Source organism: Lampris incognitus, chromosome 14 (assembly GCF_029633865.1).
Source record: "Lampris incognitus isolate fLamInc1 chromosome 14, fLamInc1.hap2, whole genome shotgun sequence".
Lineage (NCBI taxonomy): Eukaryota > Metazoa > Chordata > Actinopteri > Lampriformes > Lampridae > Lampris > Lampris incognitus.
In genome coordinates this window covers 45,687,889-45,702,710 of record NC_079224.1, presented here as the reverse complement: position 1 = coordinate 45,702,710, position 14,822 = coordinate 45,687,889, and the positions used below count along the sequence as shown (strand labels likewise).

General features: G+C 45.9%; 1 protein-coding gene across 1 annotated transcript in view; it reads left to right on the top strand.

Moving 5' to 3' along the window:
• Positions 1-14,822, top strand: part of efr3a (EFR3 homolog A (S. cerevisiae)) — a 216,090-nt gene that overhangs the window by 98,080 nt on the left and 103,188 nt on the right. Inside the window, exon 5 of the mRNA XM_056293933.1 lies at positions 7,627-7,748. Within this exon, the coding sequence (XP_056149908.1) occupies positions 7,627-7,748 (122 nt within the window). The remainder of the gene's footprint in view (positions 1-7,626; positions 7,749-14,822) is intronic.

The following is a 14,822-nucleotide window of genomic DNA, read 5'->3' as shown; positions in this document are numbered from 1 at the left end:
CACGGCAGCCGGGGAAAAGTTTTAACATGGCAGCCGGGGAAAAGTTCTAACATGGCAGCCGGTGAAAAGTTCTAACATGGCAGCTGGGGAAAAGTTCTAACATGGCATCGGGGAAAAGTTTTAACATGGCAGCTGGGGTTACAGCCAGGGAGAAGTTCTAACATGGCAGCCGGGGAAAAGTTTTAACATGGCAGCTGGGGTTACAGCCGGGGAAAAGTTCTAACATGGCAGCCGGGGAAAAGTTTTAACATGGCGTTTTAATATGGCAGCTGCGGAAAAGTTCTAACATGGCAGCCGGGGAAAAGTTCTAACATGGCAGCCGGGGAAAAGTTTTAACATGGCGTTTTAATATGGCAGCTGGGGAAAAGTTCTAACATGGCAGCCGGTGAAAATTTCTAACATGGCAGCTGGGGAAAAGTTCTAACATGGCAGCCGGGGAAAAGTTCTAACATGGCAGCCGGGGAAAAGTTTTAACATGGCGTTTTAATATGGCAGCTAGGGAAAAGTTCTAACATGGCAGCCGGTGAAAAGTTCTAACATGGCAGCTGGGGAAAAGTTCTAACATGGCACCCAGGGAAAAGTTCTAACATGGCAGCCGGTGAAAAGTTCTAACATGGCAGCTGGGGAAAAGTTCTAACATGGCATCGGGGAAAAGTTTTAACATGGCGTTTTAATATGGCAGCTGGGGAAAAGTTCTAACATGGCCGCCGGGGAAAAGTTCTAACATGGCCGCTGGGGAAAAGTTCTAACATGGCCGCCAGAGAAAAGGGCAACAGCTGCTATGGTTTTGTCACATAATTATCGGTTTATTGAGGTTTGTTTGAGAGCTTTACGTTTTGTTATTTTTATTTTTTTATTATTATTAATTTTTTGGATTTCCCGCCCTATTACTCTCCAGTTGTACCTGGCCAATCACGCCACTCTTCTGAGCCGTCCCGGTCACTTCTCCACCCCCTCTGCTGATCCGGGGAGGGCTGCAGACTACCACATGCCTCCTCCAATACATGTGGAGTCACCAGCCACTTCTTTTCACCTGACAGTGAGGAGTTTCCCCAGGAGGACGTAGCGCGTGGGAGGATCACGCTATTCCCCCCAGTTAGTTCCCCTCCCCCCCCGAACAGGTGCCACAACCGACCAGAGGAGGCGTTAGTGTAGGGACCAGGACACATACCAACATCCGGCTTCCCACCCACAGACACGGCCAATTATGTCTGTAGGGACACCCGACCAAGCCAGAGGTAACCAGGGGATTCGAACTGGCGATCCCTGTGTTGGTAGGCAACGGAATAGACCACCACGCTACCTGGACGCCCCCAGAGCTTTACATTTTGAACAAGAACACACACACACACACACACACAAAACACAAATAACAGCAGTCGTGTCACAAGTCTGTTTCAGATGCTTCAGATGGTTTTCCACCGAACTGTGAAAACTGTCGCTAATTATACATGTTACCGTGGGCAAACATCTGTACATGCACATACATTTACATTTGCATATGTCAGGGAGAAGAGTTTGTTCCAGTCACAGTAAGCGTCTTCCATCTTAATCTCCACAGGTTTCTGCGTATATCTGGTCTGCCAGATATACGCAGGTCCTGGTTGATCCTCGTCTACAAGCCAAAGAACTGCTCTTCCACTTCCATATCACTTCCAAAACCAGTCTTTATATACTTACTTTATATAGTTACCCAGTCAGATGCAGCGGCATCGATGCCTCTGGTTTCTGTTACCTCCAGGAGTGGATGTGTCTGTAATTCAGTGTCTGAAAGTTCCCATGTTGTTATTCTGAATAATTCAGTAGTTCTTGGTCAGTCGTTCTGTATTGATCCATCGTGGTTAATTCCGAGTGTGGTTTTGCTGGTACTCGGTTTTTGTGGATGAAGCAAAACATTTCTACAACTGGATGTTCCACAGTACACACTAATACACAGACAGCAGTACTAACATAGTACCACAGTATATACTTATACACATGGTACACAGACATGGACAGTTTTTCCATTACAGTTTTAAGTACAGGGAATCGAATCCTAACCATGTCAGTGTTAGCTTAGTGACGTCAGTGTTAGCTTAGTGATGTCAGTGTTAGCTTAGTAATGTCAGTGTTAGCTTAGTGATGTCAGTGTTAGCTTAGTGATGTCAGTGTTAGCTTAGTGATGTCAGTGTTAGCTTAGTTATGTCAGTGTTAGTGATGTCAGTGTTAGCTTAGTGATGTCAGTGTTAGCTTAGTTATGTCAGTGTTAGCTTAGTTATGTCAGTGTTAGTGATGTCAGTGTTAGCTTAGTTATGTCAGTGTTAGCTTAGTAATGTCAGTGTTAGCGCCTTGCTAACACTGACATAACTAAGCTCCATAGTAACTCTTGACCATAATGAAGAGCATTCAAATCTGAACCCTTTTCATTTATAGTCCTTGTATAGAGCATGTCAGTTGCTGCACGGGTTAGGGATTATTATTATTATTGATAATTAATTTTCATTATTTCAGAAAACTAACTGTAACTCAACAAATGTGTGTTAGGTTATCTAAAATATTCACTCTAGTCCTCTATTTAACCAGTTCCACAAACAGCTGTTTCAGTTTGGTCAATAACAGAATGGAGGCTGGGTTAGGCTAGGGGGTCATACAGGATGTGGAAGGGCTGTCCAGACGTTTTAGTATTCCGAGTGATGTAATTGTTCAGTCTCTGAACTCTCCTTTCAGGTGGTCTGTGTGCCACGGGGCAACGTTACAGCCCTCTCAAATGGCACTTAGACTGCTGATATCAACACAGGAGGAGGGGTTGATCTGGTTTCATTAAAATACCTCCTCACTCACCCCTTCTGAGTGATTTCCACTATTCCCCCAGTTATTTACTGTCTGAAACGCATGACTACATCCACTCTGTTGGAGAGCCGGGGTCTTTTTTAAAATGATGTTATTCTTTAAACGAGCTTTACAACGTGGCCTGAGGGAACCAAGACCAGCCGATTCATGTTGTACCCCATGTGTCTGGTTGTGTAAGAGTGTAGCAGCAGAGCATCTCACCGCAAGACCTTCCCGAGACACAAGACCGATTGCTTTCTTTTTTTAGGTGTCCATGTTGTCCATTACATCCTGGCTTAAAAATATAATTAACCCCCTTTTATTGACTTAATTAGTTTTTCTTTCTCTCCAAAAGGAATTCGTGATATTTTTCTTGGGGGATATTTTCATTTAAGACTTAATCAAACTACAAAAACAGTTCCCAAACATCATCACCATATACATACCTCATCCTCCTGCTTATATTTACCATTATGTAATAAAGACCTAGTCATCAGCCAAGATTCAGTTCCATTAGCTAAGATCTGGTCTCAGCCCTGGATCCTTTGCTTATATTTACCAGCGTGTAATAAAGACCCAGTGATTAGCTAAGATTCAGTTCCATTACGTAAGATCTGGTCTCATACCTGGATCCTTTGCTTATATTTACCAGCGTGTAATAAAGATCTAGTGATTAGCTAAGATTCAGTTCCATTACGTAAGATCTGGTCTCATACCTGGATCCTTTGCTTATATTTACCTGCGTGTAATAAAGACCTAGTGATTAGCTAAGATTCAGTTCCATTACCTAAGATCTGGTCTCAGCCCTGGATCCTTTGCTATATTTACCAGCGTGTAATAAAGACCTAGTGATTAGCTAAGATTCAGTTCCATTACGTAAGATCTGGTCTCATACCTGGATCCTTTGCTTATATTTACCTGCGTGTAATAAAGACCTAGTGATTAGCTAAGATTCAGTTCCATTACCTAAGATCTGGTCTCAGCCCTGGATCCTTTGCTATATTTACCAGCGTGTAATAAAGACCTAGTGATTAGCTAAGATTCAGTTCCATTACGTAAGATCTGGTCTCATACCTGGATCCTTTGCTTATATTTACCAGCGTGTAATAAAGACCTAGTGATTAGCTAAGATTCAGTTCCATTACCTAAGATCTGGTCTCATACCTGGATCCTTTGCTTATATTTACCAGCGTGTAATAAAGCCCTAGTGATTAGCTAAGATTCAGTTCCATTACCTAAGATCTGGTCTTAGCCCTGGATTATTCTTTTCTAATAATCCAGTGTTGCAGGCTCGGATGCTGAAGGGGGTTTTGTTTTCTGCCTATGCGGCCCTCTCTATCTCGGCTCTAAACCCCCAGAGAGGTTTGGCTGAAATGGAAGGAAATTACCAGGTGTAGGTCGACCAGGCTTTATTTACCAGCGCTGAAATGTGCCCCAATGGTTTGTGATTTGCTTCAGTGGCAGATGATGGATAGGGTTGTGGGAAGGGGGGCCCGTGTGGCAAATTACATTCATGGTACTTTAGAGTCGCTGAGTGGCTGGCTGTAGACGGAGGCCCTCTAAAGACCACTGGAATGGAGGGCTACTTAAACATGATTTATGTCAGTTGGAGGTCATGACACCCGTGGCATGACCCGGCAAGAATATCACCATTTACCTTAAGGGGGGTGAAAGCATTCAGCATGTCATATATCCATGCTCTGATTCACTGTGTTAGATACTGACACCTGTGTTTTTTCACTTCGACGACTGTCCTCTGTCACCAGATGAGGAGAAATCAGTTTCCAGAGCAGGCTGATGACTAGCTGTCATACTGATGGTTTTGTGCCTTTAGGAAGGACAGTACAGCTAGGAATACTGTTATCTTAAAGACGAAATGAGGCCACTAGATAAGATGAACCAAGCAAAGCTGGGTGATAGTTCTGTTCTTAAAAGATAGGAAAAAATTCTTTATTTTGGTTATTAGAATTTCTACGTCCTCAAGCATCAAAGGTGTGGATGCGGGTGGGGATGTGTGCTGAAACCCGGTATTAAACAGACACCGGTGCTAAATTCTTCAAGACTGTAGTATTGATAAGCTAATGCTGGCCGGGTGTATGTGCGTTATTTGGCACCAGGATGCACTATGGGAAGAGGAGAAGCCAGGGGAGGCAGTGTGATGCTCTGGGCAATGTTCTGCTGGGAAACATTGGGTCCTGGCATTCATGTGGGTGTTAATTTGACACACACCACCGACCTAAGCATCATTGCAGACCAGGTACACCCCTTCATGGCAACGGTATCCACTGATGGCAGTGGCCTCTTTCAGCAGGATAACGTGCCCTGCTAAACTGCAAACATTGTTTGGGAATCCCCCCCCCCCCTCGTTTCTCCTCAATTGTACTTGACCAATCACCCCATACTTCTGAGCCGTCCTGGTCGCTGCTCCACCCCCTCTGCCGATCCGGGAAGGGTTGCAGACGCCCACATGCCTCCTCTGATACATATGGGGTCACCAGCCGCTTTTCACCTGACAGTGAGGAGTTTTACCAAAGCGACGTAGAGCTTGGGAGGATCACATGATTCCCCCCAGTTCCCCCTCCCCCCGAACAAGTGGCCCGACTGACCAGAGGAGTCGCTAGTGCAGCGACCGGGGCACATACCCACATCCAGCTTCCCACCTGCAGACGCGGCCAATTGTGTCTGTAGGGATGCCCGACCAAGCCGGAGGTAACGCGGGGATTCGAACCGGGATCCCCGTGTTGGTGGGCAACAGAATAGACCGCCACACTACCTGGATGCCCCATTGTTCGGGAATGGTTTGAGGAACATGACAAAGAGTTCAAGGTGTTGCCTTGGCCTCCAAATTCCCCAGATCTCAATCCGATTGAGCATCTGTGGGATGTGCTGGAAAAACAAGTCCGATCCATGGAGGCACCACCTCACAACTTACAAGAGTTAAAGGATCTGCTGTTAGCGTCTTGGTGCCAGACACCAGAGGACACCTTCAGAGGTCTTGTGAGTCCATGCTTTGATGGCTCAGAGCTGTTTAGTGGCACTAGGGGACATACACAATATTAGGCAGGTGGTTTTAATGTTTTTGCTGATCGGTACGGTCAAATTTATATTCACACTGTTTATTATGGTGCTGTGCTCTCCCCTTATTTTGTACTGTCTTGAGATGTGTATACCTGGAGATGTGTGTACCTGGAGATGTGTATACCTTGAGATGTGTGTACCTGGAGATGTGTATACCTGGAGATGTGTGTACCTTGAGATGTGTGTACCTTGAGATGTGTGTACCTGGAGATGTGTATACCTTGAGATGTGTGTACCTTGAGATGTGTATACCTTGAGATGTGTGTACCTGGAGATGTGTATACCTTGAGATGTGTGTACCTGGAGATGTGTATACCTTGAGATGTGTGTACCTGGAGATGTGTATACCTTGAGATGTGTGTACCTGGAGATGTGTATACCTTGAGATGTGTGTACCTGGAGATGTGTATACCTTGAGATGTGTATACCTTGAGATGTGTGTACCTGGAGATGTGTATACCTTGAGATGTGTATACCTGGAGATGTGTATACCTTTTTCCTGTTGTCCTGCCTGTTGTCTGTCCTATATGAATTGTGGCACTTAGTGTCCCCCTTTGGGGATTAATAGAGTATTTCATATCATATCATAAATTAGATGGAGAAGGCGTCCGGGTAGCGTGGCGGTCTATTCCGTTACCTACCAACACCTGGATTGCCGGTTTGAATCCCTGTGTTACCTCCAGCTTGGTCGGGCGTCCCTACAGACACAATTGGCCGTGTCTGCAGGTGGGAAGCCGGATGTGGGTGTGTCCTGGTCGCTGCACTAGCGCCTCCTCTGGTTGGTCGGGGCACCTGTTCGGGGGGAGGGGGAGCTGGGGGGAATAGTGTGATCGTCCCCCTGGTGAAACTCCTCACTGTCAGGTGAAAATAAGCGGCTGGCGACTCCACGTGTATGGGAGGAGGCATGTGGTAGTCTGCAGCCCTCCCTGGATCAGCAGAGGGGGTGGAGCAGCGACCGGGACGGCTCAGAGGAGTGGGGTAATTGGCCTGATACAATTGGGGAGAAAAAGGGGGACAAAATTAAAAAAACAAAAACAGGTCAAGAGCTTATAATGACGTAGGACTGGGGACTGGACTCTGTCCAGGGTTCAAGGCGTCCAGCGTGAGTCAAACAATTTCCTGCGGTGAAGGAGGTTTGTGGGGAGGAGGAGTTATGGATGTTGTCTGTAGTCTACGCTGTGGACTCGGAGAAGTCTCGTGAGATCCGCCTCGAGGAGAAGCGGGCTTCGCGTTTGGGGGGGAGGGGGGGGGGGGCTTGTGTGTCATTATCTTTTAACGAGAAACAAGAGAATAAAAATTAGCGATACAATCAAACAGCCATTTCACGGTTCGATAAACTTAATGCCTTGTCCTCACTAATACAGACAAGTTTAAAAAAAACATCTTTTATTTCCTCCCCTTTGACCTTCCGTTCGCACTGAGCCGGCGTTTAACAAAATAATTCACTAAAATCATGAGAATAAAAGCATCCGCTTGTTTCTTTTCTTAACATTTTGAACTCTAGATTAAAAGCTTATGAAGTGAAAGTTAGCCATTTATCTGAAGCTTTGAATGTGTGCCGGACTTGCTGCTTATTCACTGTGTTGCTACGGTTACAGCACATGAATGTAGAACAGTAATTAAACTTTAACTTTAGCCCTCCAAACAATCAGAAGCCAGTGTGGTCCATGACCTTGGTATAATGGACTCGAAGCGTCGGCAGCACTAACACACGTCCCCCACAATTCTGTCTGTTTCCAGTTTGTCAAGTTCGCCAACATCGAGGAGGACACGCCGTCCTACCACCGACGCTACGACTTCTTCGTCTCTCAGTTCAGCGCCATGTGCCACTCCACGCACGAAGACCTCGACACCAGAACCAGGTGAGGATGCCCAGTGTGTGTGTCTGTGTGTAGGAGACACACAAAGAAGTCGGGTTTTTTTTGGATGGGGGGGGGGGTTATCCCTTTTTCTCCCCAATTTTGTCAGGCCAATTACCCCACTCTTCCGAGCTGTCCCGGTCTCTGCTCCACCCCCTCTGCCGATCCGGGGAGGGCTGCAGACTACCACATGCCTCCTCCCATACATGTGGAGTCACCAGCCGCTTCTTTTCACCTGACAGTGAGGAGTTTCACCAGGGGAACGTAGCTCATGGGAGGATCACGTTATTTCCCCCCCCCCCCCCCCCGAATAGGTGACCCGACCAAACGGAGGAGGCGCTAGTGCAGCGACCAGGACACATACCCACATCCGACTTCCCACTCGCAGACACGGCCAATTGTGTCTAGAGCGACGCCTGACCAAGCCGGAGATAACACAGGGATTCGAACAGACAAAAATAATCTGCAAGTGGAGTTCAGGTTCTCCACCTGCGAAGGCTGCCTTTAATGACCAGGAAGTCTTTGTGTACACCTGCACATCCCGTGACACCGGCAGAGGGGGGGGGGGTTGCGATACTTTACAATGAAAAGTGGAAAGTGTCTTCCATAACTGTGCCTGTGCCTTGTTCATTTGAGTCCACTGCCCTACAAATCAATGCGCCAAATCCTACCATACTAGCCACTGTTTATCGACCACCGAAGCCCAATAACAATTTCTTAAATGAACTTTCTGTTTTTCTAACCTTTTATGTTCCCAATGTAATGTTGCTGGGTGATTTTATTATACACATGGGCAATGTCCACAATACTCTCACAAGGGAGTTGACATCATGGCTGGACAGTTTTGGATTACAGCAATATATTGATTTTCCTACGCACTCTAAAGGACACATACTTGATCTGATCTGCTGCTCTGGTGTAACTCCTCTTAACTGCAGTGCATGATTTGCCCATTTCCGACCACAGGTTAGTGTCTTGCAATGTTAATTTAACAGTATCCAAAACAAATGTGTCACGCTCCATCTCGTTCCGTAATATTAAGAATATTGATTTATCTGCTCTCACTACTGAAATTGATAACCTCCCCAGCAAAGACAGTTTATCCACCCAGACAAACTGGTCTCTCATTACAACGATGGCCTTTATAGTATTTTAAACAATCTCGCTCCTTTAAAAACCTGGTCTGTTTCCTTTACCCACCCTGCCCCTTGGTTTACACCTGCACTATGCCAGGTTAAAGCTAAAGGCCGTCGCCTGGAACGCCTTTACACGAAAACTGGCCTTGTTGTTCATAAAGGCATGTATAATGACCACATACTTCATTAGAAGGAGGCTCTGTCCACAGCTAAATCGTCTTATTACGCAAATTTATTTAGATCAGGTGAAGGGAACACTAGAGCCCTGTTTTCCGTGGTAAACAATATTTTACGGCCACCAGACACTCTTGCACCTCATCTGTATTCAGTTGCTCAATGTAATGCCTTCATGACCTTTTTTGATGCCAAAATGGAAAATATTCATTAGCATTTGACCTCGTCAAATAGTACTGCATACAGTTCATCTTATTCACCCTTCTATGTTCCCCTCTGTTCTTCACTATCTAGTTTTCAACTCCCAACTGTTGCAGAAATATCTGGTCTTATTCGCAAATCCAAATCATCTACCTGTCAGTTAGACCCCCTTCCTACTCATTTAGTAAAAGCCTGTCTACCTTCTCTGTCCTCTTTAATAGCTGATATCATACATTCCTCCCTTACCTCTGGTCTTGTTCCCTCATCTCTCAAAACAGCTGCAATAACTCCAATACTCAAGAAACCTGGTACAGACCCCAATAATTTGAATAATTTTCGCCCAATCTCAAATTGACCATTTCTTTCTAAAACACTTGAACGAACAGTCGCATCTCAGGTACAAGCTCACTTGACTAACAACAATCTGTTTGAACAATTCCAGTCTGGTTTTCGCTCCATGCACAGTATTGAGACAGCACTGGTGAAAATCACTAATGATCTTTTGATGGCAGCTTACTCTGGGCTCTTAACCATACTTGTCCTCCTTGATCTCAGTGCAGCCATTGATACCATCTCATACAACATCCTCCTAGAAAGATTAGCCTCCATTGGAATAACTGGCACCCCCCTTGACTGGTTTAGATCATATCTCTCTGGCCGCACTCAGTTTGTCCAACTTAAGAATTAGAGATCTCAGTCTTTTCCTGTTACTACTGATGTTCTCCAGGGCTCTGTATTGGGACCCCTCCTATTTATTATTTACCTACTACCTCTTGGCCACATTTTCAGGAAATTTGGCATTCAAGTTCACTGCTACGCAGATGACACCCAGCTTTATCTATCCACCAAACCTACCTCCACTCTTCCGCCCACTTCCCTTTCTGACTGCTTACTAGAAATTAAATCCTGGTTCCCATACCACTTCCTCAAACTTAACAGTGATAAAACTGTGGTCCTTTTAGTTGGCACTAAATCTACTTTGGCCAAAACTGATAGTTTTTCTCTTACTATTGACAATTCTATAGTTCCCCCATTGCCTCAGGTTAAGAGTCTGAGTGTCATCCTGGACAGCACATTAGCTTTTGAAGCCCACACCAACAATGTTACTTGGTCTGCATACTTCCACCTACACAATATTAATCATCTTCGGCCGTCACTTACACCTAACAGCACCGCCATACTCACTCACACCCTGGTTACATCCTGTATTGACTACTGTAATTGTATCCTCTTTGGTCTTCCCCTCAAGTATCTTCATAAACATCAGTTGGTCCAGAATTCAGCTGCTCGTATCATTACCGGAACTCCTTCCATAGATCATATCACTCCTGTTCTTCAGCAACTCCACTGGCTTCCTGTTATATACCGTACTGACTTCAAGATCCTGCTCTTCACCTTTAAGGCCCTTAATAACTTAGCTCCTTCATATTTTTCCAAAGTCCTTCATATCCACATGCCCTCCTCCACTTTCAGATCCTCTTCTGCTCTCCAACACCACTCTTCACCGCTTGACTACCATGGGGGACTAGAGCCTTCAGTCATTCTGCCCCCCGCCTATGGAACTCTCTCCCACAAGAAATTTGCAACATTGATTGTCTTTCAACCTTCACATCCCATCTCAAAACGTACCTTTTCAAACAGGCATATTCAGTCTGATCCACGCTTCACTGAGTTTTGTGCAGTTGTTGATTGTATACTTATCTGTTGTGTTGACTTTTTATTGTCTACCCTGCTTTGTTTTGACGTTATGCTGTCTAATACAGTGCTGCTTGTTTTTTTTTTTTACTGTGTTCTGTAAGGTGTCCTTGAGTGCTTTGAAAGGCGCCCACAAATAAAATGCATTATTATTATTATTATTATTATTAGTAACGTCATCCTGTGGATGATCTGTGGGGTGACGAGCACAGGGTTTTTGGTATACCTTCATAGGCGCCGACTGGTCCCCCTCTTCAGCATGTTGGATTAGCTAATGATGCAGTCAGCACCGCCTCTCCAACAGGAGGACAATCACCACAAGTGAAACAAGGAAACATAGGGGAAAAAGCGACAACATGTATCTGATGAGATGGAGACATAGAAACAGATGCTGACATGTGTTCAACAAAACACAATTTAATCGATCCGATCAATATCAGTGTAGGATAACAGTTATAGCAACAAAGGACAAAACAAAATCAGGAACACTTTATTTGTCATTTCCCCTCATATACTTGCGCACAGGAAGTGAAACGAAATGCCGTTTCCCCCAGTCCACAGCAGTGCAACATACAGACAAAAACACACTCAAGCACTACAAGAACACACACATTCAAACGAACACGTATATCCAAACCAAACCAAACAACAAAAAAAAAATCACTGTCCAAGGGAACAAACGCCAGCCAGGATGACTGCATGGGCTAGCTTTTAGCTTAGCCTGCCCCGGTTACGTGTCCTGTCAGACCGCCCTCCGTGTCTCCTCCTCGGGCGCTGCTCCAGGCAGGGGTCGTGGTCCCTGTGGCGACCAGACAAAGCAGATCAAGTCCTCCCAGCTGATCCAACGCCAGCTCGCCCAGCCAGACACCCTTGACACATCTCCCCGCACTCCACATGGCAACATCAAAAACACCACAGTCAACGCCAGGTGAGGCCGCTGCACTTGCGTACATGAAATGAAACGACAAAGTGTTCCCGATTCCCGATTATTTATTTATTTTATTTTTTGCACAAATTGTGCCTGCTGGTCTTCTTGGTGATTGCAGAAACACATCGAATTAGTTTGAATTCTCTGAGATTTTAGAGTTGTCTTGAAGACAGTTTTTCAGAACAGCTGCTAAGTATGCGTCCTCAAAATCGAACCGCTATGAAGAACAACTGTTGATGAGAAAAGTATTGAGACGACAGAAAGTGGCTAATTATGCGAAAGCCGAGTTTCTCCGACACACCCTCATCTATCAGCCGGTGGGTGGAAGCGGTGAGCGAGCGGCACACCATGCCATCTGAATGGAGAGCCTCTTTAATGAGAAGTAGAAGAAGTAAAAGGCTGATGACTGTGTTGGAGAACACTGGGTTCAGGTGTGCGGCGGTGAGAAGGCGGTTTAATCTTCTCTCGTTCGGAGGGTAAAAATAACTCGGAGACTCAGACAGACACTCCAGAAAACACCCACCCCGCTGAGACACCCCATCTGTGATCTAATAAAACCACAGCGGAGCTCTTTCCATTACTTTCTGTTCTCTCTCTCTCTCTCCCTCTCTCTCTCCCCCTCTCTCTCTCTCTCAGTCTCTCTCCCTCTCTCTTTGTCTCTCTCTCACTATCTCTCTCGCTCTCTCTGTTGCTCCCTGATTTTCTGTTTTTCCCTCCCTGATCGTCGGTCCTGCATTTGGGGTGTGGCGAGGGGGGAGCGGACTGCTTCTTTCCCCGAGTGCACCAGTTCTGGGTAGTTTCAGCTCTTGTGGGAAGAAGCAGCTTCACTACAACTGTGTGAAGATACTCAACCTTCGCTCTCTGGCTGAAGTCAGGGAGTCGAGGTGGACTGAGGTTTTTACTTCAGACTGTACCCCTAAATGCAGGTGTATGCACCTCCTGTTGAGAAACGAATGGCTGACCTCCAGTGGAGGATTATACATGGAGCAATAGCTACGAACAGACACAGGGCTCACCTGGATCCAAGCACTGGGGAGGACTGTCCTTTCTGCACACAGAGGGAGACATTAGAGCATTTAGAGGTCTCTTGTGCTAGACTAGTGGGCTTATTCACGGTAATGCAGGAATGGGTGGACGCTTTGGGTGAGGAGTTCTCTGTCCCCATGTTTGTTTTTGGGCCCAAATACACGGCCAGAAAAAGGCTGCTTCTGGTCCTGGTGAACTTTCTGTTTGGAACTGCTAAGCTAGCGATCTGGAAGACCAGGAAGAATCAGATGCCAGGTCAGGGCTGGACTGAGGTGGTGCAGAGTCTGAAGGGTTTGGTGGCGGCTCGTCTGAGGATAGAGCACGCTTTCTACACCCTGACCAGTAACCTGGACTCTGTCAGGGCTCTGTGGGGGTTCAGACAAGTTTTGTGTTCACTAAGTGAAGATGGGTCACTTGTTCTCAATATTTAATTTCATTATGGTCGTGTGTGTGTGTGTGTGTATATTGATTGAGTAATGATGCATGAGATTTTGTTTTTCTAGCTTACCAGTTTAATGTTGACATGATGGGAATGGAGGATTTTTATACTGTGATGTAAATAAAAGTTATTTTATATGTCAAAAAAGTCCCTCTCTGTCTCTCTCTCTCTCTCCTCTCTCAATTCAATTCAGTACAGTGATGCTTTATTGGCATGACTGCATTAATTACAATATTCCCAAAGCAAAACAGGTCCACAGAGAACTAAACACAAAAAAAGAGGAATACCCAGATCTGGCAGAAACAGAACAGCACTTGAACAGCAACTGACAGTGTTGTGGTCAGTCACTGACCCTCAGACTATGGCATTCTGACACATATTGTGCTGCAAGGTGTGACCTTTGACCCTCTCCTAAAATAAGTGGCCATTGTTCTTTCTCATCCAGGAGCAGAACATTTGGAATCTGGTTTTCAAATGTCTCCTGGTATTTTTCTCTTATGTTCTGGAATGTCTCACAATTTAGCAGGAAGTGCATCTCTGTCTCAACCTCACCTGCCGTACAGTGACCACATAGTCTTTGCTCTTTTGGTAGCCAAGATGTTTTGTGTGTCTGCCCTTTTCAGTGGCTAGACTGTGTTCAGTGAGCCTGTACTTGGTCAGGATGTGTCTCTGCTGACTGTCTCTGACAGAGGACAGACAGTCAGCCAGTCTGTCTTCTCTTTTTAGGGTCGATAACATTCTCATTTGTGTTGTCATTTGGTTTCTATGTCCCAGTGTTCCACATATGAGTTGTTGCATTGTGTGATATTGTGGTTTACTCTGGTCTGTGGTTGGTTAGCAGTGCTAGTCTGAAACTCATCTGTGTCAGTGGTTACGGGGTCAGTTAGTTTCACAACCAGCTGACTGAGGGAACTCTTTCTTACCTCTTGGATCTGGAATGCTTTAAATGGCAATGAGTCGTGGGATTTGGTTTCACTTCCATATACTTTAATGGGCAGGAGGACACTGTCAAAGATTTTGGACCAGATTTTAATTGGGATGTCTGTTTTATAGAATGTTCTTTCTATTGCATAGAAAGCTCTTCGGGCTTTCTCTTTAGCATTCACTGCCAGACCAAAGCTTCCCGAGGCACTGACCCTCAGTCCCACTGACCCTCACTCCCACTGACCCTCACTCCCACTGACCCTCAGGTCCACTGACCCTCAGTCCCACTGGCCCTCAGTCCCACTGACCCTCAGTCCCACTGACCCTCAGGTCCACTGACCCTCAGTCCCACTGACCCTCACTCCCACTGACCCTCAGGCCCACTGACCTTCACTCCCACTGACCCTCAGTCCCACTGACCCTCATTCCCACTGACCCTCAGTCCCACTGACCCTCATTCCCACTGACCCTCAGTCCCACTGACCCTCATTCCCACTGACCCTCAGTCCCACTGACCTTCACTCCCACTGACCCTCAGTCCCACTGACCCTCAG